The sequence below is a fragment of the Pituophis catenifer genome, unplaced genomic scaffold, assembly GCF_029215685.1.
Source record: "Pituophis catenifer annectens isolate HBS135680 unplaced genomic scaffold, rPitCat1.0.hap2 SCAF_3, whole genome shotgun sequence".
In the NCBI taxonomy this organism is placed as follows: Eukaryota; Metazoa; Chordata; class Lepidosauria; order Squamata; family Colubridae; genus Pituophis; species Pituophis catenifer.
In genome coordinates, this window is record NW_027256883.1 from 205,579,154 (window position 1) to 205,604,183 (window position 25,030).

At 43.1% G+C, this 25,030-nt stretch overlaps 1 protein-coding gene across 1 annotated transcript in view; it reads left to right on the forward strand.

The window, feature by feature from the left end:
* SS18L1 (SS18L1 subunit of BAF chromatin remodeling complex) overlaps nucleotides 1-24,638 on the forward strand; it is a 28,852-nt gene extending 4,214 nt beyond the window's left edge. Inside the window, exons 2-11 of the mRNA XM_070940109.1 lie at nucleotides 9,386-9,462; nucleotides 11,673-11,757; nucleotides 14,152-14,296; nucleotides 15,952-16,149; nucleotides 17,171-17,335; nucleotides 17,507-17,608; nucleotides 18,667-18,759; nucleotides 19,755-19,874; nucleotides 22,409-22,536; nucleotides 24,556-24,638. Of these exons, the coding sequence (XP_070796210.1) occupies nucleotides 9,386-9,462; nucleotides 11,673-11,757; nucleotides 14,152-14,296; nucleotides 15,952-16,149; nucleotides 17,171-17,335; nucleotides 17,507-17,608; nucleotides 18,667-18,759; nucleotides 19,755-19,874; nucleotides 22,409-22,536; nucleotides 24,556-24,582 (1,140 nt within the window). The 3' untranslated portion in view covers nucleotides 24,583-24,638. The remainder of the gene's footprint in view (nucleotides 1-9,385; nucleotides 9,463-11,672; nucleotides 11,758-14,151; nucleotides 14,297-15,951; nucleotides 16,150-17,170; nucleotides 17,336-17,506; nucleotides 17,609-18,666; nucleotides 18,760-19,754; nucleotides 19,875-22,408; nucleotides 22,537-24,555) is intronic.
* The last annotated feature ends 392 nt before the right edge of the window (nucleotides 24,639-25,030 follow it).

Consider the following 25,030-nt stretch of genomic DNA (forward strand, 5'->3'; position numbering starts at 1 on the left):
CCATGAAAGACTGTGAACACATGGTAACGATTAACGAAGCCCTATCAAACGTGAGATGGCAGTTGACAGCATTTAAAAGAAAAATCATCCCAGATCTAATTCTTAACTATTATCGGCTGGAATCAGTCTTGTGCAGGATGAAGTCATCTTTATTGAAGATTACTGACTGTAATCTACTATGCTGGTCTAATCTAGTTGGATTATAGATTTTGTCTTTAGTTTCCTAGTTCACAGGAAAAGGATTGACTGGCCAAAGGATTGACTCATCCATCCAGTCTCTGCGCCTCCGGTTGGATTAGGGGTGTCCTGATTCACCACCTCAAATGTTACACCTCAATAGCATTCTTGTTTATAGGTAGTCCTTGACTTACGACCGCAAAATTTCTGTCGCTCAGTGAGACAGTTGTCAACTGAGTTTTGACCCATTTTACAACCTTTCTTGCCACGGTCATTAAGTGAATCACGGCAGTTGTTAAGTTAGTAACACGATTGTTAAGTGAATCTGATTTCCCCATTGACTCTGCTTGTCAGAGAGTGGAGAGGGGGCGTGGCCGGCGTCAGGCGATACGGTGTGGATTCTGGGTCTCCAGGAGAACACCGATATCCTAGCCGATTTTGGGGATCCCCAGGGATCATAGCTGTCCTGTGGAGACAGCGAAGAAAGAAGACACTGGCTGGCATGGATAGGGAATGAGCAAGTTCCCTGAAGTGCTGGCGTTAGTCTTCGACTCGTCGGCGAAGGAAGGCAGCCATTAAGGAGCTGTCACAAGCCAGAACGGTCACGATCTGAAAGAGGAAATGCAATAAATGGAAATTGAACGGAGTATTGTCACCGGGTGAGTAATGGGCCAATTCACAAGTAAAAGGCAACCGTCATAAATATGAACCAGTTGTCAAGCCTCCGGATTTTGATTACATAGGGATTGCTGTAATGGTCGTAAGTGTGAGAAATGGCCATAAATCACTTTTTTCAGTGCCACTTTGAACAGTCACTAAATGAATGGTTGTAAGTGGAAAACTACATGTATATCTTTGTTCTAGTGACCTAGCATCCTTTATTTCTTCTGTAGTGATTAAGGCACCAGACTGGAAACTGTTTTATTTTTTATTTATTTATGTTTCTCAAGAACGTATTTGGTAATAAGTATAAGCATGGATTGCATACATAAAATAGATACAAATAAAAGGGAACATTAGGACAGGGACGGTAGGCACGCTGGTGCGCTTATGCACACCCCTTACAGACCTCTTAGGAATGGGGTGAGGTCAACAGTAGACATCTAAGATTAAAGTTTTGGGGGTTTGGGGAAGAAACCACAGAGTCAGATAGTGCATTCCAGGCATTGACCATTCTGTTGCTGAAGTCATATTTTCTGCAATTGAGTTTGGAACGGTTCACTTTAAGTTTGTATCTATTGTGCGCTCGTGTATTGTTGTGGTTGAAGCTGAAGTAGTCACTGACAGGTAGGACATTGTAGCAGATGATTTTATGAGCTACGCTTAGGTCATACCGAAGGCGGCGTAGTTCTAAGTTTTCTAAGCCCAGAATTTCAAGTCTGGTGGCATAAGGTATTTAGTTGCGAGCAGAGGAGTGGAGGACTCTTTTTGTGAAATATTTCTGGACACGTTCAATTGTATTAATGTCCGATATGCAGTGCGGGTTCCAGACAGATGAGCTGTATTCGAGAATTGGTCTGGCAAATGTTTTGTATACTCTGGTTAGTAGTGTGCTATTACCGGAGAAGAAGCTACTCAAGATTAGGTTTACAACCCTTAATGCCTTTTTGGCGATGTTATTACAGTGGGCTTTGAGTTCCAGTTTTATTTTAGGCACAAAGCTAGCTGGGTGATCTTGGGCCAGTCCTTCTCTCTCATCCCTTGTTGTTGTTAGTTGCAAAGTCATGTCTGACCCATCGCGACCCCATGGACAATGTTCCTCCAGGCCTTCCTGTCCTCTACCATCCTCTGGAGTCCATTTAAGCCCACGGCCGACTGCTTCAGTGACTCCATCCAGCCACCTCGTTCTCTGTCGTCCCATTCTTCTTTTGCCCTCAATCTTTCCCAGCATTACGCTCTTCTCCAGTGAGTCCTTCCTTCTCATTAGTTGGACAAAATATTTGAGTTTCATCTTCAGGATCTGGCCTTCTAAAGAGCAGTCAGGGTTGATCTCCTCTAGGACTGACCGGTTTGATCGCCTTGCAGTCCAAGGGACTCGCAGGAGTCTTCTCCAGCACCATAGTCTTAGCCCTAGGAAGGAGGTAATTGAAAACCACCTCCAAAATCTTGCCAGAAAGGGTGTAGAAGCTTGTCCAGGCAGTCACCAGGAATCAACCCTGATTTGAAGGCACGCACACGTATCAAAAGATAAGCAATTACTTCTTTGGCATCAAGTCGTTTTGCTCTGCTTCGTTGAAACAATGGTTAAACAATACTCTTCTGTGCGTTGGAGAATTGTGATTCGAGAAAACAAACCTGTCACCAAATCTGCCAGTTGTGTTTAGAATGGCCCACGTTTTAAAGGAAAACGTGCAGGGACCCCGGAGTGATTTAATGAGATGAACAGGACACGATTGGGGTGTGCCACCCTTTGTTCCCCGTTCCCTCCAGAAAAAATTCCTCCTCCATGCTCTCTGCAGCTCACCCCGCTCCCCAACCAAAAAAAGAGACATGGCTTAATTTGGGCACGAATTGTGTCAGCCAAAACAGCTAATACAATCCTTGGTTGTATATACAGAGGCATAGAATCAAGATCACGTGAAGTATGAATACCGCTTTATAAAACCTTAGTAAGAGCACACTTGGAATACTGCTTCCAGTTTTGGTCACCACATTACAAAAAAGATGCGGAGACTTTGGAAAAAGTGCAAAGAAAAGCAACTAAGAGCATGATTTAAAGGCCTGGAGACTAAAACATATGAAGAACGGTTGTAGTAACTGGGTATGGCTAGTCTAGAGAAAAGAAGGACTAGGGGGAGACATGATAGCAGTATTCCAGTATTTGAGGGGCTGCCACAAAGGGGGTCAGCCTATTTTCCAAAGCACCTGAGGGCAGGACAAGAAGCAATGGATGGAAACTAATCAAGAACAGAAGCAACCTGGAATTAAGGAGAAACTTCCTAACAGTGAGGACAATTAACCAGTGGGACAGCTTTCCTTCAGAAGCTGCGGGTGCTTCATCACTGGAAGTTTTTAAGAAGAGACTGGACAGCCACTTGTCTGAAATGCTATAGGGGTCTCCTGCTTGAGCAGGGGGCTGGACTAGAAGACCTCCATGGTCCCTGCTAGCTCTATTCTGATTGAAAGCCACACGGACATTCATCCCCAGAATTACAAAAAAAGGCCCATGCTTCATTTTCTAGGTATCCTCAGCCACATTTTGTTAGCCAAAGTGAGCAGATCCATTGCAATGGATATACTATAGGTAGTTCTCAACTTACGACGGGTCACTTAGCGACCGTTCAAAATTATGACCATTCAGACCTACAAACGGGTTATTCCGAATCGGATTTGAAGCTCCAATGGCCACCCTACCCTTAAATCATGATCACACTGATGCTTGGCAACCAGGCTTCATTTTACGGCTGTTTGCAGCACCCCACAGTCATATAGTTGTGTTTTATTATGCGTTTGCAGAAAACCAGCACATACATGTAGTTTTCAGCAAAACCAGCCCTGTAACCAACCACTGATTCTCTTAACGACTGTGGCGTTTGCTTTATAACTGTCTTGTTCACTGAACCAGCACTGCAAATAAGCTGATAAAATCATGTAGGTGACCCAATTTATGTTTATCACGACTTACAACTGTGATGGGCAGGCTCCATTCTAATTGTAAGTCTGTTGTGGCCCGTCAGCGGCCTGTGCGGATTGTAGCTGACTCTGACAGCAAGGAGGCTGGTGTGGTGCTGCGCCAGCAGCCTGTGCAGATGGCATTCAAGTCGGACAATGAGGAGGCTGGAGAAGATGTGGTGCCAGAGGCAGGGATTCAGCCAGGGCCTTCAGAACCTCCAGAAGCTCCTTTAAGTGAAGAGGATGAAGAGGAGGAGCCTCTTCTTGATGCACGGGTGCACAGAGCGGCCAAAAGGCAGGAGTGGCTCCTCAGGAGGAGGTCTCCTCGAGAGTAAGGTTTGGGGCTAATTGGCCACTCCCTTAAGCCTATTTAAGGAGGAACGCCGACTGAATCAATTTGTAGGGAACAACTTTAGTTCACTCTACTGGATTCTCTGCAAATTGCTTCTGGGCTTTCTGCCAACCTTCGTAAGATTGTGATTACTTTATCTTTGGTTTCTTGTAGGCTGTTAAGAAAGTTTATTAACAGCCTTTGTTTTGAAAAAGACTCAGTTATTTTAGTAAATTAAGTTTTGTATAAACTTTGTGTGTGCTGTATTCTTTGGGGTCCGTAACTGGGGCAGAACAAAGTCTCTCTGAACAGGTAATCCTCAATGTATGGCCGCAGGGAAACCCAAAATTTCCATTGCCAAGCAGGGCAGTTATTAAGTGCATCATTCCCCATTTTACAACCTTTTTAAGCAAATCACTGCAGTTGTTAAGTGAATCATGTGGTTGTTAAGCGAATCTGGCTTCCTCCATTGATTTTGCTTGTTGAAAGTTGGCTAGGAAGGTTACAAGTGGTGTGATCACATGATCCTGGGACGGTGTATCTGTCATAAATGTATCCCAGTGGCCAAGCACTTGAATTTTGATCACATGACCATGGGGATGTAATGGTCATAAGTGTGAAAACCGGTCATAAGTCACTTTTTCAGTGCTGTTGTAACTTTGAACGGTCACTAAAAGGATATCTGTACACTAAGGATTCAGTGGCTAAGACGCTGAGCTTGTCGATCGAAAGGTCAGCAGTTCAGCGGTTCGAATCCCTAGCGCCGTGTAAAGGGGTGAGCTCCCGTTACTTGTCCCAGCTTCTGCCAACCTAGCAGTTCAAAAGCACATAAAAATGCAAGTAGAAAAATAGGGACCACCTTTGGTGGGAAGGTGACAGCGTTCCGTGCACCTTTGGCGTTGAGTCATGCCGGCCACATGACCACGGAGATGTCTTCGGACAGCGCTGGCTCTTCGGCTTTGAAATGGAGATGAGCACCACCCCCTAGAGTCAGAAACGACTAGCACATATGTGCGAGGGGAACCTTTGCCTTTACCTTTACACTAAGGACTATTGTTAATAAGATCAGAATCTATCCCAGGCACGGAGGAGAAGTTATGGCAATCTCATTGAAGTCATCAAGGCAATGCTTTTATTTTTATTTTTTTCTGAAATAATTCCCAAATGAAGGCAAATATACGTGTCCCAGGATAATGTTGCAGGATTCAATCTGGGTCGGTCACCGGGACCAGAGGTTTAGTCTTTCGAGCTTTCAGACTCGTGCTGTAGCCCATCTTCAGGGAACTTCTCTCTACCAGAACGTGTGCTTTGGGAAGCTCCCTGAGGATGGGCTCCAGCACAAGTCCAAAAGCTCAGAAGACTAAGCTGCTAGTCCTGGTCACTGACCCAGATTGGATCCTGTAACAAATAACTCCATGGACATCTATGGAGATTTTCCATCCACCAGGTCATAGTTTGCTCAAAAAAAAATCAAAGGTGCTTTTTTCAAAAGGCAATTAGACTTCGTTTTTTCCCTTGAAAACGTTTCACTTCTCATCCAAGAAGCTTCTTCAAGTTCTGACAGTGTTGACAGAACTGAAGACTCTTCTTGGATGAGAAGCGAAATGTCTTCAAGGAAAAAACAAAAAAAGCATCTTTGGAACAACTCCATTGACTGCTACAGAAAAGGAAGCGTAGCTCTTAAAGATGACATCAAAGTGGCAAATTGCCCAATTACTACCATGCCTTGTTTGGGTTTATACATAAAAAGCCATGTTTGCACACACTCTAGTCTGTTTGATTAACTCAGCTGTGATTTATGGAACTAACACATTTTTTCTTGCTCTCTGTGACCTCCACCACCACAGCTGGAGCTTAACATGCTAACCTAAAATGCTGAAATCTTTAGCTTGTTATTCAGTGTGTCCTGTGAATACAGCCATTTATTAAGCTAGGCTAGGAAAATGGCCTTGAATTTTTACAAGACTCACGGTTGCTTTTTTCAACATTTTTTCCCTGCATTTTATTCATATTTAAATGTGAATACAATTCATGTATTGTATTCTCTTACAATTTATGGATGTGTTTTACATGTATTTTGCTTTGAGACTGGATTCACACATTACGTAGAACCTTATCTTGTTTTAATATGCTTAACACAAGTCTGATATCCTGTAATAAGGTAAAGATTCCACCCGCACATGCGTGCTAGTCGTTCCCGACCCTAGGGGGCAGTGCTCATCTCCATTTCAAAGCCAAAGAGCCAGCGCTGTCTGAAGCCGTCTCCGTGGTCATGTGGCCTGCATGACTCAATGCCAAAGGCGCACAGAATGCTGTTACCTTCCCACCAAAGGTGACCCCTATTTTTCTACTTGCATTTTTTACATGCTTTCTAACTGCTGGGTTGGCAGAAGTTGGGACAAGTAACGGGAGCTCACCCTGTTATGCGGCACTAGGGATTCGAACCGCTGAACTGCCGACCTTTCGATCGGCAAGCTCAACGTCTTAGCCACTGAGCCACCGCGTCCCTTGATTTCCTGTAATATATCCATCCCAAATCAAACAAAGAATATTAAGGCCACAAGTGAATCTAATTATTGGTTTTGACTCTGGTTTAATCAGATGTGTGAACTCACCTATTATGAGTTGTGAACCATGGTTTGATGAAGTGCATAAATCACCCAATCTGAGATGTTACCATGCTTTTAGCCATAGTTTCATAAATAAGTAACAGGTAGTCCTCAACTTATGCCTTAGCTTAATGCTGAGCAACCATTCAAAGTAATGATGGACGTATCTGGGGGTACTTACAACCCATAGACAAAATTCCAATGGCTGGAGCCCCTCCCCCTGAGGTCATGTGACCACATTCCATGTGCTTGCCAACAAAGCCACATCTGCAGATGTTTGCAGAGTCTCGTGGTAATATGATCATGTTTTATGACCGTTTTGCCAAAAAATTGCATTTACTTCCAGTTTTTAGAAAAACCGCAGCCACAGCAAACAGAATGGAAGGGACCTTGGAGGTCTTCTAGTCCAACCCACTGCTCAGGCAGGAAACCCTATATACCATTTCAGACAAATGGTTATCCAACGTCTTCTTAAAAGCCTCCAGTATTGGAGAATTCACAACTTCTGGAGGCGAGTCGTTCCACTGATTAATTGTTCTTGCTGTCAGGAAATTTCTCCTTAGTTCTAGGTTGCTCCTCTCCTTGATTACTTTTTGGATTTTTTTTAACCACCACAGATTCACTTAACAACCACTGCAAAAAAAAAAAAAAAGTCGTGAAATTGAGTCGTTAATGTTGGTGACTTCATTTACAACTGTCGTGATTTACAACTGTGATGATCAGGCTCCGTTATGGTCATAACTCAAAGACTTACCTGTACAGGACGCATCAAACCATAAACCAGAAGACAATTATTTTTTTTTTAATTTGATTTATATGCCGCCCTTCACCGAAGACTCAGGGCAGCTTACAATGCGTTAAGCAATAGCCTTCATACTTTTGTATATTTATACAAAGTCAGCTTATTGCCCCCACAATCTGGGTCCTCATTTTACCTACCTTAGAAAGGATGGAAGGCTGAGTCAACCTTGAGCCTTGGCGAGATTCGAACCCTGCAGTAATTGCAGGCAGCAGATGTAAGTGGGTGTTAATAACAGTACTTTAGTCTGCTGAGCCACCACAGCTCCTACAATCTTCAATGGCTACATTCAAGCAAAAGCAGCAAACGATGACATGGCTGCTTTCATGGGCGAATCTGTTCAATACCGTCAGCCGTGTCCAAAGCAAGGGGATCCCAAAAGTCAACATGGCAGCTGCAACCATCTGAAGCTCTACCTCTTCTTGACATACATCACGATGCAAATAAAAAGAAGTGGGATTTTGATCGTATGATCTCTTTGGCATCTGCCCTGCAGACACCAAGCTTTGCATTTTGCAAACAAATTACAGGAGCCATATGGAAAGTGGAGAAGATGTATAAACATGATTTGCCTATACATTTGAAGCCTACAATTTAAAATGAACTCCTAGGCTTAACGTGAACAACTTCTGCTGAAAAGATTTCATCCTGCAGGACCCGGAAAAGATTATCACCTTACAAGCCCTTTATTGACCAATAACAATGAGAATGCATAAAAGCAGCTGGTGACTTTGGTCCAGTTCCTCTTTCTAGCTCTTTTCAAAAACGTTTTTCAAAATTTACAAGTTTTATTAGTTTATTATCACAAGTGGGTTTTGGATTATCTTACTACCGGTTCGCCCACCCTTGCTTCATGCGTGCGTGCGCCTGGTTTGTGCATGCGCCTCCCTTCTGTGCATGTGCCTGGCCTCAAAAACGTGCCTAAATAGGATGGCATAAAGCCGGGGCAGGTGGGCAGGGCCACCTGCGATTTCCGCTACCGGTTCAGGCAAACCGGTCCGGACCAACTGAATACTACCTCTGTTTATAATATAAAATACAAAAGCAAATAGTAGGAAAAATAAGGGAGGGGAAGGAGAAAGGAGAAGAGGAGAAAAGAAGGGAAAAAAAGAAAAAAAGGCATTGACTTCCAAAGCTCTTTCGTGCAGAAGAATAAGACAATAACATCAAACCTCAACTTTTTACTTTTACATAATAGTATAAACTAGCTATTTCTATAACAACAAATCTAATCAGTAAAACCCAAAATCAAAGGTGTTTTTTTTTCCACCTCAAGCACAAAGTCCAGAAGTGGTTTCCCAGTAGAAACAAAAGTACTTACCAGTATGTTTTTTTCCCTTTATCAAAACAGTCAATTTAACTATTTCTGCTATGGTAACTTCATCAATTTTTGCTGCCATTTGTCCATTGTGAGGATTGAAGTGCCCTTCCATTTTTTGTGCACAGTGTGTTTTTGCTGTTGTCAGCCTATATAACATCAAAGTTCCATTTTTTTCCCACAAGTCTTTTTCCAGTTCCTCCTCCTAGCTCAACCCATCTCACTGGGTTGAAAACTGGTGCTGGTGAAAACAGATGGGAATGTTTGTTATGTAAACTGCCTCCAGCAGTTTACAAAAAATATAGGCAAGATTAATCAAATTTAAAAATTAAAATTAATTTAGATGATGGTGAAACATTTCATTCCCGTCCATTCAAATATTATTCCACTGCTTTTGCTAATTGCTTATAGTTGCTAATAGTACTTAATGCATAAAGACGGTGCAAGGTGTATCAAAAGTTTTAGCAGGATCAAAGGAGGTTTCTCAGCTACGTTTCAATCAATAATGGCCGGATCTCTTTTGTTGCTTTTAAATCCAGATGTTGGATGAAAATCACCATCTGATACAGTGCATCATGGACTATCAGAGCAAGGGCAAAACAGCAGAATGTACTCAGTGAGTATGGATTTATAAGGTTGATGCTAAAATAATAAGATGAGTTTGTCATTTCCTGGCCAACTGTCAGCTGATGAAAAGAATAATTTTATTATTGTTAACATGGAGAACATCTACAATTTCTTTGTCTTTAGCCAGGATCTTCACATTGTTCTAAATAGTGGGAGTTGAGGAGTCAAAAAAGTCAAGATGGCTGCAATCACATTTCCCATGCCCTGTTTCTTGTATATACTATGGCAGTTATCTTGATTTCTTTTACTCTCCTCCATAGACTCCCCTGCCTCTAATGAAGAGGTCTTCAAACTTGACAAATTTTACTTCAACTCTCAGAATTCCTCAGACAGCTGTGGGAATTCTGGGGAATTCCTGAGCTAGCCTGCTGGCTGAGGAATTCTGGGAGTTGAAGTCCACAAGTCTTAAATTGGCCAAGTCTGGAGACCCCCTGCTCTTTAAAGCATTCGTCTATAGAGGTGATTGTTTTCAGCCACGCCTCATTATTTGGTCTGACATTTGTTTTACATTTGTGCTACACCTATGAATGAAATTTGGGGTCACCCAACAGGTTAACAGGTTAAAACCACCCAACGGGTTAAAAAGCAACGGCTGGTCTCTCAACCGAAGCTGAACCCCAAATTGCCAAACCCATTTGAGCTTAGTCGTTGTGTAACTTCCATTTGGGTTCAGCAGACAACAAAGCACAGTGTAATGCAGAGGTCTTCAAACTTGGCAGCTTTAAGACTTGTGGACTTTAATTCCCAGATGGAGAATTCTGGGAGTTGAAGTCCACAAATCTTAAAGCTGCCAAGTTTGAGGACCCCTGGTGTAATGAAATGCACAGCCAAATTAGTTCATCCCATTCTGACAGGCTGCATCTCTCAAACTGCAGAAATTTCTGGTGCTTTTCCCTTCCCTCTTGCACCGTCACATTTCAGGTGGATTTCATTTCACGAACTGCTATCATCCAGGAATATTTAGCATACATTTTAAGCCCCCAACCCCTCTCAAAATTCAGTGTGTTTTGGAAAAATACCTCTGCACTGGATGTATTAATGCTGCGTCTGATTCTGTCTCTGCAAAGCAACCCCTCTGTTTTTATGAACTGAAAGATGGAGGAGAATATTAGTAGCTCAGGGCTGACATGAGGGGTCCTTAGTGCTCTCTGAGCTTGGTGGTTTTCTTGCAGTCGTTTCATTATCCAAACTAGGTAATCTCATCAGTGCACCAATGATAACACTGATGATGTTACCTAGTTTTTTTTTTGTTTTTTGTTTTTTAATTTGATTTATATGCCGCCCTTCTCCAGAGACTCAGGGCGGCTTACAATGCGTTAAGCAATAGCCTTCATTCTTTTGTATATTTTATACAAAGTCATCTTATTGCCCCCACAAACTGGGTCCTCATTTCACCTACCTTAGAAAGGATGGAAGGCTGAGTCAACCTTGAGCCTTGGAGAGATTCGAACCAGCAGAAATTGCAGGCAGCTGTGTTAATAACAGGGTGCACTAAACCACTGTACTATCAAGGCTCTTTTGGTTGGGAAATGAAATGTCTGCAAGAAAACAACCAAGCTCAGAGAGTAAGAAACCCTTAATAACTGACTCTTTAGCTTTCATGTTATGTAATATAGAACAAAGATGAGTCTGTCAGGCAACAGTTTCGATGCAAAAATAAAGGAATTACTCTGTTTCCCCAAAAATAACACATCCCCTGATAATAAGCCCAATCGGGCTTTTGAGTGCATGCGCTAAAATAAGCCCCTCCCCCAAAAAAATAAGCCCTCCCCAAAAATATTTAAATGCACGCGCAGCCAGTCCCCGCCATTTCCTCTGATTTCCTCCACGTGCCCCAAAATAATAAGACCTCCCCGAAAATAAGGCCAAGCGCTTATTTCGGGGTTCAAAAAAAATATAAGACAGGGTCTTATTTTCGGGGAAACACGATAGTTACAAGGATCAAAAATGCAATGCATCAAACACTTTTGATTCTTGAGGTGACATTTTAGCAATTTCAGAATAAATGCTAACTATTGCTGCTTATTAGAGTTAAGCAGGTGAGGGTGGGGTTTTTTTGGGGATTTGATGGTGACAAAAATGTTTGGAATGTTAAAGAAAAAATGACCAAGTTCAGATGCAGGTTTAAAAGGAGAAATGTTTCCAACACTGTTTCTTTTTCTCAGATATATGCTGTTTTGTTTTGTTTTTTGTCTATAGATACCAACAAATCTTACACAGAAATCTGGTTTACTTGGCCACCATAGCAGACTCTAATCAGAATATGCAGTCCTTGCTGCCTGCTGTAAGTATCAGCATGTACGTAAATCAAACCAAGTTTATTGCTGAATGAACCCATTCAAAAGAAGTCTCATCCTTTGGTTGGGCTTTATGGAAGGTGGGGGAACAACCAGAAACACACCTGATGTGTGGGTTGAAGTGGAATTTTTTTTTTTTTGTGTTGTGGGCGAAGAGATGTGGGGTGTGATTTATACCTGTACATTGGAGCAACTGAGAACACACAATTGATCCGATAAAGGAGAATATTTGAAATGAAGGGTCCTTGGTGCTCTCTGAGCTTGGTCGTTTTCTTGCAGACTGTTTCATTACTTAAACTAGATAACATCATCAGCGCACCAATGACACACTGATGATGTTACCTTGTTAGGTAATGAAACGTTTGCAAGACAACAACCAAGCTCAGGGAGCTCCAAGAACCCACACTTCACAACATGACCATGTAACACCTCTGTGTGCCACCCTGCCTATCAGGAAAGTGCAAGTTCAAAGTGCTGGTAATCGCTATAAAGTCCTGCATAGCCCAGAACCAGGTTATTTGCAGGCCATCTCTCTCTGTCCTTATTTGCCATACTAGAACTGTCAAAATTCGATGTCCTCTGGCTTCCATCTATTAGACAGTGCCATCTAGTGGCACCTAGGAGTTATGTCTCCTCTGTTGTTTCCCCTAAAACAGCATCCCCGACCTTATTGGCCTTCTGTAAAGCGTTAAACCTAGAACAGTGATGGCTAATCTTTTCAGCACCGAGTGCCGAAAGCGCTGGCTCACCCATAATGCAATGCGTGCATGCCCCCCCGCACCCCCCTCCATACCCCCACACATGTGTGCATACCTGTGTGTGCCCCGCCCCCTGCACATGTACACACAACCCCCCCCTGTGCACCGCCCATGCATGCAAGTGCGACCCCCTGCATGCGATTCACCCCCGCATATGCACATGCACACCCTGCATTGCACCCCACCCCTGCGCACGCATCTCCTGCATGGACGCCATCCCCCACGCATGTGCAGCAGAGATCCAAAAATCAACTGGCCAGTGCATGTGTGGCGGAGCTGAGCTGGGATGACAGCTCACGTGCCCGCAGAGAGGGCTCTGCGTGCCACCTGTGGCACGTGTGCCCTAGGTTCACCATTACAGACCTAGATGATGATGATGATAGCAATAGCACTTAGACTTATATACCGCTTCACAGATGCCTTACAGCCCTTTCTCACCGATTTACAGAGTCAGCCTTGAGCCTGGTGAGATTGTTGCCCCCAACAATCTGGGTCCTCATTTTACAGACCTCGGAAGGATGGAAGGCTGAGCCAAGGTGGCGCAGTGGTTACAGTGCTGTACTGCAGCTACTTCAGCTGACTGCTAGTTCAGCAGATCAGCAGATCAAATCTCACTGGCTCAAGGTTGACTTAGCCTTCCATCCTTCCGAGGTGGGTAAAATGATTGTTGGGGGCAATATGCTATTTAGTATACTGTCGATTGTTGTAAGCCGCCCAGAGTCCTCAGAGAGTGGGCGGCATAGAAATATGATTAATAAAATAAATTAATAAATAATAACCTTGAGCCTGGTGAGATTCGAACTGCCAAATTGCAGGCAGCCTGTGATCAGCAGAGGTAGCCTGCAGTACTGCATTCTAACAACTGCGCCACCACAGCTCTTATGATAATGATGATGATTTGTCTATTGCTTTCATTGTCTTTCATTCTTTTGGTTTTAAGTTTTTTAGTGAGCTATCTAGAGCACGGGTGTCAAACTCACAGCGTCACATTATCATCACGTGATGTTTTCGCGACATTTTTCCCATTCATGGAACTGGGGTGGGCATGGCCTGTGTGTGACACATCTGGCCCATAGGCCGCTAGTTTGACACCCCTGATCTAGAGTCATGATGGTGAGATGAACATCTAACTACAGGTAGTCCTCAATGTACACCAGTTCATTTAGTGATCCTTCAAAGTTACAACTGCACTGAAAGAAGTAACTTATGACCGTTTTTCAGAGTTACGACCTTTGCAACATCCCTACGATCACATGATCAAAAATTAGATGCTTGGCAAGTGGCATGTACAGTATTTTATGACGATTGCAGTGTCCTGAGGTCATGTGATCCAATTTTGCGACCTTTGACAAGGAAAGTCAATGGGGAAGTGAGAGTCACTTAACAACCGGGTTACTAGCTTATCAACTGCAATGATTCACTTAACAACTGAGGCAAGAAAGGTCATAAAATGCGGCAAAACTAACAAATGTCTCACTTAACAACATAAATTGTGGGCTCAATTGTGGTTGTAAGTCAACCTACCTGAGTATCAGTTGTATCGGTCCATCCATCCATCTAGAAAGAAAGAAAGAAACCCCCCCCAGCTCCTTTAAGAAATGTCTTTTTGTTCCTATCTCACAGCCACCAACACAAAACATGAACCTCGGCCCAGCTGGAATGAGTCAGAGTGCCTCCAATCAGTCTCTCCATTCACAGAGCAATCTCAGTGATGCAATCAGCACGGGGCTTCCAACATCGTCTCTCATGCAGAGTCAGATTAGCAATGGTAAGTGGTCCACGGTTGCCTGGCAACTGCATCACGGGTGCTTGGAGCGGGGTTTTACAACTAATCAAGGTTGAATATTTAGAGCTGGCTGGGGTATTCTGGGAGTTGAAGTCCAGGTGGCCACGGTTGAGTAACGGGGCTGGTTTAATGTATTTCTGAAACCATGGAAAAAAACGTTTGCGTGATTTCAGCTCATATAGCGACAGCTAGGATTCTGCAACCACCACTTTCCCCAGGGTTGCAGGATGCCCAGAATGTGGGAAGCTAAGGGTGAAAATGTTGATCCAGTTTCAGAATCAGTGCTGAGCCGTTTCTCCTTTCATTGCATTGCAAAAATATTCCAGAAAATGTTTGTGTGTGGGAGAAAAGGGGTGGAAAATAATTCCTAAAGAAATTACGAAGATTTAACAATTTGTTATTGCGTAACCTTTCAGGGATCACAGTCATAGGATATTATTGTCGCTGTTTTGTTATTTCTGTATCTGCCTGCCTGCCTATGGTGTCTGTCTGTCTGTCTGTCTCTATCTCTCTATCTGCCTCTCTCTCATCTAACTTTATTATATGTCTACATGTCTGTCTGTGTCTATCATCTATCTCTATTTCTATCTCTATATCTACTGTATATCTGTCTGTCTGTCTGTCTCTCTCTCTCATATCTCTCTATTATATCTCTCTACTTATGTCTGTCTGTGTGTCTATCTTTTTCTATCTTCTATCTATCTATCTATCTATCTATCTATCTATCTATCTATCTAATCTATCTAGTTTAGAGGCCTCTTGAATTCCCAAATAATTCTGGGCATCTAACATCCCAAAGCAAGAAACAATAAAATGAAGGAAGAAAACAACATGCATTTTGCATACAGATCTACTCTAGTTACTTGCCATTTACCATAAAAAGATGAAAGCCATACAACTAAAACATTAAGAATGAATTTAGATGATCAATAATTAAAAGTCTGTCCAAGAGAAGCGCCTTTAAAGACATTTAAAAAGTGAGTCAGGAGATCAGGCTCCGCAACTCAAGAAGGATTATGTTACAAGGAATTGGGGCAGACCCAGAGAAAGTAACACGAAATTTGTGTTTTGTTTTTGTTTTTTTGCTTTGTTTTGTTTTGTTGCCCCTTCTTTGCAGACACTGTTCCCCCCAAGATGTCTCCGAGCATATCAGTCCAAGTAGTATAGCTCCAGGATTTAGCCTACCCCGACACATATGGGTGACATATAATAGAATTAGAACAACTCATGGAGTGTGTGCTGACTCCCTGTATAAATGGGGAAAGACACCTTCAGCACAATGTGATTGCGGGGCCCCTCGACAGACTATCCAGCACATAGTGAGGGAATGCCCTAACAGAAGGTATCCAGGAGATTCTAGGGACTTCCTCTGCATAACAACGGCAGCTACTGACTGGATCTCCAAACTCGACATTAAACTTTGAAATGTTATTTCTGTTTTCCTCTTAGGTTTTCTTACTGCTTTTTTTATTGTTTTAATTGTTTTTAACCTGCAAAAATGAAGTGTTTTAATACTGTGTGTGACAAACCATACGCTAAATAAATGATAATGCAGACACTGCAGTTGATCAAAAAGTATGTTTTGCAGACTGGAACGTCTATTTTTTTCTCCCCCTTTCTGCTTGCTTTCTACCTAGGTCCCAACCATGTGTCTATGCAGCAGTCAGGCCAGAGTACTATGCCCACGACTTCCCTGAGCATGACTCTCAGTAGCCATGGAACTGGGCCCAGTTATAGCCACACGGTGCCTGCATCTCCAAGCGTTGCCATGCAAGGCCAGGGATCGATCGGCAACTATGTCTCGCGAGCAAATCTCAGCATGCAATCCAACCCAGGTACAGTTGACTTAACCTTTGCCCTTTGCCCTGCTTTGACCAATGCAGCCTCTTTGGTTTACAAGTGCCCACCCTTGCCTTTCAATAATTGCAATCAACTCATGGCATTAATTCATTAATGAAACCACCCAACAAGATGCAGTGCAGTGGTGAGAAAAATAAATGTCCTGCAATTAATTAATTAATTTATTTATTTATTTATTTATTTATTTATTTGTCATATTTCTATGCCGCCCACTCTCCGAGGACTCTGGGTGGCTTACACCAAAGACAGTATACTAAATAGCATATTGCCCCCAACAATCTGGGTCCTCATTTTACCCACCTCGGAAGGATGGAAGGCTGAGTCAACCTTGAGCCGGTGAGATTTGATCCGCTGATCTGCTGAACTAGCAGTCAGCTGAAGTAGCTGCAGTACTGCACTCTAACCACTGCGCCACCTCGGCTGTTAGGGAGGAAAAAGCAAATGCAGAGGTCTAGAATAGGAATATTTAGGCTAGGGGGTCGACCTATTTTCCAAATAAGGGGACAAGGTATTTTCCAAGGCACCCGAAGACCAGACAAGGAATAATGGATGGAAACTGAACAAGGAGAGATTCAACCTGGAAATAAGGAGGAATTTTCTATCAGTGAGAGCCATCAACCAATGGAACAGAAGTTGCCTTCGGAAGTTGTGGGAGCTTCATCCCTGGAAGCTTTCAAGAAGAGACTGGACTGCCATCTGTCAGAAATGGTGTAGGGTCTCCTGCTTGGGTGGCGGGGTTGGACTAGATGACCTACAAGGTCCCTTCCAACTCTGTCGAGTACCTGGCTCAGCAGTAGTAACTGTGAGAGGGATCTAGGGTGTTAATACTATTGGTTCCTTTCTCTGGAACTTAGCATGTCTGGTCAACCCAAGCAGTCTTAGTTCAATTAATGGGTTTAATGGTTTAGGACTTTGTGCAAACTCAGAAACTGGGTTAATTCAGCAGCCAAGTTAAGCGTGCCGTGGGAACCCATCTTGCATTTCTTTGTGTTGCAGTTTCCATGATTCACCAGCAAGCAGCAACATCACATTACAACTCCCCGCAAGCGGGAACCCAACATTACCAAGGGCAGTCTTCCATTGCCATGATGAGCCAGAGTAATCAAGGGAACAGCCTCATGGGGCAGCGGCCAATGGGCTCTTATCGAGCTTCACAGCAAGGTGAGTGTAAAAAAACTCTCACCGAATTCCGTGATCTGACATATTGATATCCTTCAGTTGCCTATAAAAATAGGCTAAGGTTCGCATCGTGAGAACACCTTTTCAACTCTAATCCCAATGTAAGAATTTTCAATGCTGCAGACTGTTGTTAATATTTTCTGTGTCTTTCAGGTTCTTCTCAGCAGTACATGGGTCAGGAGGAATACTACAGTGAGCAGTACAGTCATGGGCAAGGATCCTCAGAACCTATGAACCAGCAATATTATCCTGACGGTAATGGTGCCAAACAGAGAGAGACATATGCCCACGTGTCACTGAATGGCAAGAGGCTTAGAACATAAAAGAAAATGATAAACTAGAGGTTCTGACCTGAAAGAATAGAATAGGAATAGGAATAGGAATAGGAATAGGAATAGGAATAGAAATAGAAATAGAAATAGAAATAGAAATAGAAATAGAAATAGAAATAGAAATAGAAATAGAAATAGAAATAGAAATAGAAATAGAAATAATAGAAATAGAAATAGAAATAATAGAAATAGAAATAGAAATAATAGAAATAATAGAAATAGAAATAATAGAAATAGAAATAGAATAACAGAGTTGGAAGGGACCTTGGAGGTCTTCTAGTCCAACCCCCTGCTTAGGCAGGAAACCCTACCCCACTTCAGACAAATGGTTATCCAACATCATCTTAAAAACTTCCAGTATTAGAGCATTCACAACTTCTGGAGGCAAGTTATTCCGCCGATTAATTGTTCTCACTGTCAGGAAATTTCTCCTGAGTTCTAAGTTGCTTATCTCCTTGATTAGTTTCCACCCATTGCTTCTTATCCTGCCCTAGGTGCTTTGGAGAATAGCTTGACTCCCTCTTCTTTGTGGCGGCCCCTGAGATGTTAGAAGACTGCTATCATGTCTCCTCTAGTCCTTCTTTTCATTGAACCAGACATACCCAGTTCCTGCAACCGATCTTCATATGTTTCAGCCTCCAATCCCCTAATCATCTTAGAGAAATGTATTCTCTAATACTTTTATTAGAGAAATGTATTCGCTTTTCCTTTTTCTGTGGAAAATTGCAGTTTGTAAAAGAGTGCAGAGAGCCTCTTAAAAGAGTTTGTAGCAGCAAACTCCAAAGCCTAGAATGCTGTCAGACAAACTGTAAATAGTTTGATGCAAAAAAAAAATCAAGATAAAAATGTAGCATAAAGACTCCCTTCTCCCTTTTACCCCATGTCGTAAGCCTCTTCCTTTTCTAATGCACAGATTTTTTTTTTTAAACTCTGTTTCTGACATAACTGTCTTTTATTTATTTTTTTGTTATCTGAAAATAGGCCACGGTGATTATGCATATCAGCAGTCGTCTTATTCTGAGCAAAGTTATGATCGATCATTTGAGGATTCCACACAGCACTACTACGAAGGAGGTAGGGGGATCAGCGATCTTGCAAATCAAGTCAATTTTCCAAAATGCAATCACGCCTTTAAATTGCTGTAATGAAGTATGGTTTCTGCATGTTGCAGGGGTAGGCAATTCACAGCCACTTGCCACTCCACCGTTCTCCTTTGCACATGTAAATGTTACAGTATAAACAAGTAAGTAGGTAAAGAGTAAACATTCACACAAACCTCTATAAACATCTGTATTTTAAATGAATAACCAATGTTCCTGTGTGAGAGGTCCTTGGTGCTCTCTGAGCTCACTTGTTTTCTTGCAGACGTTTCCTTACCCAAACTAGGTAACATCATCAGTGCTAGTAAGGACTGCGGTTTGCTGTCAGTTTATATTCTGATATCTTGCCTGTCAGTGTTGGTGGAGGGAGTCTTAGAGCAGGAGCGTCAAACTCGATTTCATTGAGGGTCGCATCAAGGTTGTGTTTGACCTCGGAGGGCCGGGGATGGGCATGGCCATGGAGGGCATGGCCAACTTGACCTAGCCTCTCTAGGAGTCTGTGGAGGCTGGGGACAGCAAAAAAACATCACTTCCTGTCCAACTGGGAGTTGGGAAATGGGCCGTTTCAGGCCTCCGGAAGGCCTCCAAGGAGGTGGGGAAGGCTGTTTTCGCCCTCCCCAGATGCATAGAGAGGATCTGGAGCCAGGTGATCAAGGAAAACAGGCCTACGGGCCATTGCATGCCAGGAGCACGGGGGGTTGCACGCGCAGGGCGGGGCGCATAGAATTATGGGTGTGGGCACGCGTGTGCGTGAACCTCCCCCACCCCCCCCCCTCCTGGCACGTGATGGCAAAAAGGTTAGCCATCACTGGCTTAGGATGTTTGGAAGGGCTTTTGTTGGCTTGTGTGCTATACTCTGATGCTGTTGCTGTGTTCCTGTGTTACACTAGAGAAATGGAATGTATATGCTGACCTTCCTTGTGTATATTATAATCCTGCCAATCCATTGTGCTGTTCTGTTGTCTTTAGGGAATTCCCAATACAGCCAGCAACAAGCCGGATACCAGCAAGGAGCTGCCCAGCAGCAAACGTATTCCCAACAGCAATACTCAAATCAACAAAGTTATCCAGGACAGCAACAAGGATATGGTGAGTAAATCCCCCATTGTGCATTTTTGTTGGCCAGAAAATGTCAATTCTGACTTCAGTTTCTTAGGAAGACGGGGAGAAATGCTTAACGAGGTCTGTCCCCAGAACCCTTGTGTCTTCACACCAGATTGTGCTGAGGAAGACTGACCAGATTCAGATGTGGCTTGTTTCTTGGTGGTTTGGTGTATAGGTGTCCAATGATGTATTCAATACAGGCAGTACTCAATTTATAAGCATTCGTTGAGTGACCTTTCAGAGTTACAATAGCCCTGAAAAAAATGACTTATGACTGATTCTAACACTTATGGCTGTTGCATTCTAATGGTCACGTGATCAAAATTCAGGCGCTTGGCAACTGGCATGTATTTATGGTGTTTGCACTGTCCTGGGATCATATCATCACCATTTGTGACCTTCACAGCTGGCTTCTGACAAGCAAAAGTCAGTGGAGAAGCCAGATTCACTCAACAACCATGTGGCTCATTTAACAGCTGCAACGATTATTTTAACAACCATGGAAAAAAGATTGTGAAATGGGGTTGTCTTGCTTAGCAGTGGAAATGTTGGGCTCAATTGTAGATTTAATTCGAGGACTACCTCCCATCGGGTCTATGACAATTCGCCACGGCCAATTTGCCAGGGCCAACTCACTATGGCCAACTCACCATGGCCAACTCACCATAGCTAACTCACCACGGCTAACTCACCACAGCTAATTCACCATAGCTAACTCACCATGGCTAACTCACCACGGCCAATTCACCATGGCTAACTCGTCACGGCCAACTTGATGGCCAACTCACCATGGCTAACTCACTACGGCTAACTCGCCACGCCAACTTGATGGCCAACTCACCATGGCTAACTCATCATGGCCAACTCGCCATGGCCAGCTCATCATGGCCAACTCATCATGGCCAACTCACCATGGCTGACTCACCATGACCAACTCGCCATGGTCAACTCATCATGGCCAACTCACCATGACTAACTCACCATGGCCAACTCGCCATGGCTAACTCACCATGGCCAACTCATCATGGCCAACTCGCCATGGCCAACTTATCATGGCCAACTCACCATGGCTAACTCACCATGGCCAACTCGCCATGGCTAACTCACCTCCGAGGCAAGTAGATTCCTCAAAGAATAGTTTTATTGGATAGATCATATTGGCACAGTTCTGGTGAAAACCGACTCTGAAGATTCCCGCGGTTTTCACCTAATTAAAAGTAAAAGTTTTTCCCCTTCCCCAGACAGTCACATGGTCCAATCAAGGTTCCCATCCAGTTGCCTGGTAACATCGCTCCTCCTCTCTCTGGCCAGGTGTTAGAATGTCCTTGGTTCCCAGGGGAAAGTGTTTTATTTTGGCTACAAAACTTCAGCTATCTCTATTCCCTCCCATCGCTATCCCTCAGTTCCAGTGTGGCAACACTGAAGCCTCAAAATGGCTGCGATCAGGTCAGCTTCAGTGTTGACACTGGCTTTGAGAACAAGTAGTCCTCGACTTACAACAGTTTGTTTAGTGACCGTTTGAAGTTACAACAAAAGTTGGAGAAAAATTGAAAAAGTGACTTACGACCGTTTTTCATCATCTCCATGGTCATGCAATCAAAATTCAGATGCCTGGCAATCGACTCATATTTATGCCGATTGCAGTGCCCTGGGGTCATGTAAGCACTTTGTGCAACCTTTTGACAAACAAAACCAATGGGGAAGCCAGATTCACTTAACAACCGTGGTACTAACTTAACAACTGCATTGATTCACTTAACTCTGGCAAGGAAGGTCATAAAATGGGGCAAAACTCACTTAACAAGTATCTTGCTTAGCCAGAAATTTTGGTCTCGGTTGTGGTCGTAAGTGAAGGACCACCTTTACGTAATGGAGCCGGCCCATTATGGTTGCAAGTCATGAGAGTTGTTAAGCTGGGCACTTATGTGTTTGCTTTACTTAAAATAACCCTCATTACTGCTCTCCCCACTTGGTCCTTAAGCAACCATACTTAACTGACTATTTGCCTGCAGAAGTTGTAAATGCTCCAACACTGGAAATTTTTAAGGAGATGTTGGACAACCATTTATCTGAAGTGGTGTAGGGTTTCCTGCCTGGGCAGGGGGTTGGACTAGAAGACCTCCAAAGTCCCTTCCAACTCTGTTATTCTATTCTGTTCTGTTCTGTTCTGTTCTGTTCTGTTCTGTTCTGTTCTATTCTATTCTATTCTATTCTATTCTATTCTATTCTATTCTATTCTATTCTATTCTATTCTATTATGTGAAGAGTGCTTCACTTTCTACAGCTTCAAGTACAATGTGTTACTGTTCCTCAACTTTCCTCTCTCTGGCCACGCGCTCAACCTGTTTCAAAGATTGGTGAGAAATTGCAGCTGCCCGGTTCTTTCTGCCAAACCTCCTGATTGATAAAACTATGAAAAGAAAACCGGTCACAGAAAATCAGCCCAAAACCAAAGAACTCACAACTTGGGATTTTGAACTCTTGTCAAGACTTCTGCTGTTTTTGTATGTTTTTTCCAGGACCTGCCCAAGGAACGTCATCACAGTATTCTAGCTATCAACAAGGACAGGGTCAACAGTATGGAAGCTACAGAGCTTCACAAACCGGACCATCTGCGCAGCAACAGAGGTCTTACGGCTATGAACAGGTAAGCTGGGAAGGGATGGAACTGACATGAGAAACGTTAGGCTGGACAAAATGAGAATCGTAGACGGAAAGGGTATTGGGAAGCTCCAGGTAGGGGAGCTTTACAGAAATAGTTGGGAAATAAGACTGACTGGGACGTGGTGGCTCAGTGGCTTTGACACTGAGCTTGTCGATTGAAAGGTCGGCAGTTCAGCGGTTCGAATCCCTAGTGCCGTGTAACAGGGTGAACTCCCATTACTTGTCCCAGCTTCTGCCAACCTAGCAGTTTGAAAGCATGTAAAAAATGCAAGTAGAAAAAATAGGGACCACCTTTGGTAGGAAGGGAACAGCGTTCTGTGTGCCTTTGGCGTTGAGTCATGCCGGCCACATGACCACGGAGACGTCTTCGGACAGCGCTGGCTCTTTGGCTTTGAAACGGAGATGAGCACCGCCCCCTAGAGTCGGGAATGACTAGCACATATGTGCAAGGGGAACCTTTACCTTTTAAGACTGATTTGCTTCAGCTACTTGTTTTCAGGGCAGAGAATCTGCCCTGTGTTGAGAACACTTCTACTGTGTTTAATGTTATGTTTTCTCTGAAATATTTAGTGAAATTTACTTTCATTTCACTCAAGGGGGTCAAATAGCATTGCACCCACAATATTCCAAGTAGGGTGTCTGTGAGCTTCCAAAACTAAAGCCAGAAGGATGACCTCTTTAAAAGATGAAAATGGATTGCAAGCGAGGTTTCTTGAAAGAAAAATCACCAAGAACTAATGAAATTTGAAGGATTTTTTTTTTTAAGAGAAAGGGCGTTTTGGTATCTGTGGCCTCAAAGATGGACCTGGTATTTGAGAAACGATCAGTACAGGCAGTCCTTGACTTAAGACCACAGTTGAGCCCAAAATTTCTGTTGCTAAGCAAGACAGTTGTTAAGTGGGTTTTGCCCCATTGTATGGCTTTTCTTGCCACAATTGTTAAGTTAGGAATAGGGTTGTCAGAAGATCACAAAAGGGGATCATATGACACTGCAGCCATCATAAATATGAGTCAGTTGCCAAGCCTTTGGATTTTGTTCGCGTGACCGTGGGGATGCTGTAATGGTCATAAGTTTGAAAAATGCTCATGTTACTTTTTTCAGTTCTATTGTAATTTCAAACAGTCACTAAACAAATGGTTGTAAGTCAAAGGTTACCTGTTCTTGCTTGAATTTTTCTTCTGTTCTCCCTTCAAGTATTTTTCCTAATCTTTATCAACTCTAAGCGTGAAGAAGATTGTCTCTTTGCCCTTCTTGTTTGTTTTTGAGAAAATCTGACAGATATTCGGAAAGTTTTTCTTTGCCGTCCTTAAATTCTCTAATGGAAAAGGAGGGCGTACTTAACACTGTGTGTAGAAATGTATTTTTTGGACTATAAGTTGCATTTTTTTGTCTCCCAACTGCGACTTATAGACTGAATATTGCCGAAGCCCCACCCACCCACCGGCTGTTTTTTGGCCTCTGCATGCCCCATTTTCAGGCCTTTTTTCAGGCTTTTTCAGGCTTTTTTTCGGCCCATTTCTGAGGCTCTTTTCAGCCCATTTTCTGAAAAAACAGGCTGAAAAAAGCAGGGGTGGGTTCCACTTACTTTTACTACTGGTTCGCAGCGGGATCGCACATGTGCGCTCGCTTCACTCACTCGCTTACTCTTCTGCGCATGCGCAGATTACCAATGATGACATTGTGCCAGGTGGGCGGAGCCTCCCACAGGTTTTATTACCGGTTCTATAGAACCGGACAGGAACAACTCACCACTGGAAAAAAGACTTGAAAACGGGCCAAAAAAAGCCTTGAAAATGGGCCAAAAAAAGCCTAAAAAACGGGCCAAAAAAAGGCTGGAAAAGGGCCGAAAAAGGCCCAAAAAAAGGGAGGTCCCAAAAGTTTTTTTGTTGTTTTCCTCTTCTAAATTTATGTGCATCTTATAGTCAGGTGCGTCTTATAGTACAAAAAATACGGTATTTACATTAATTTCTCTCTCTTATTCACTTTCCCATTGTTTAACAGGGCCAGTATGGAAACTATCAGCAATAAAATGACAAGCGCCTGTGTCAAATTTGTTTCAATATTTATGTCCATTTTTTTGGAACTTGGATGTATGGGCAAGTCTTTTTTTTTTCTTCTTCTTCTTTTTAAATGATTGATGATTGATGGATCGTAAGATGTTGGATACCGCTGTAGCACAAAGAAGCGTTTGTATGTGAAATAGTATTCATTTCATGCTGGATATGGAACAGTGCATTACAGTACTGGCAACGAGGCGATGTTTGAACGGTCTGGTACATTTTGGTGCCGTTGTTAATAATCCTTGCAGAGGTTCTTCCGTCACTTCTTCCCACTTCCTCTTTGACGTACGAAACCTGTTTGAGAAACCAAGAGGTCATACAGCTTTTGTTGACTGGATGATTATTATTTTTTTCATAAGATCATCGACAACCTAGCATCCTTCGGATCTGATGGACCGCCAAGCAACTGGAAGATG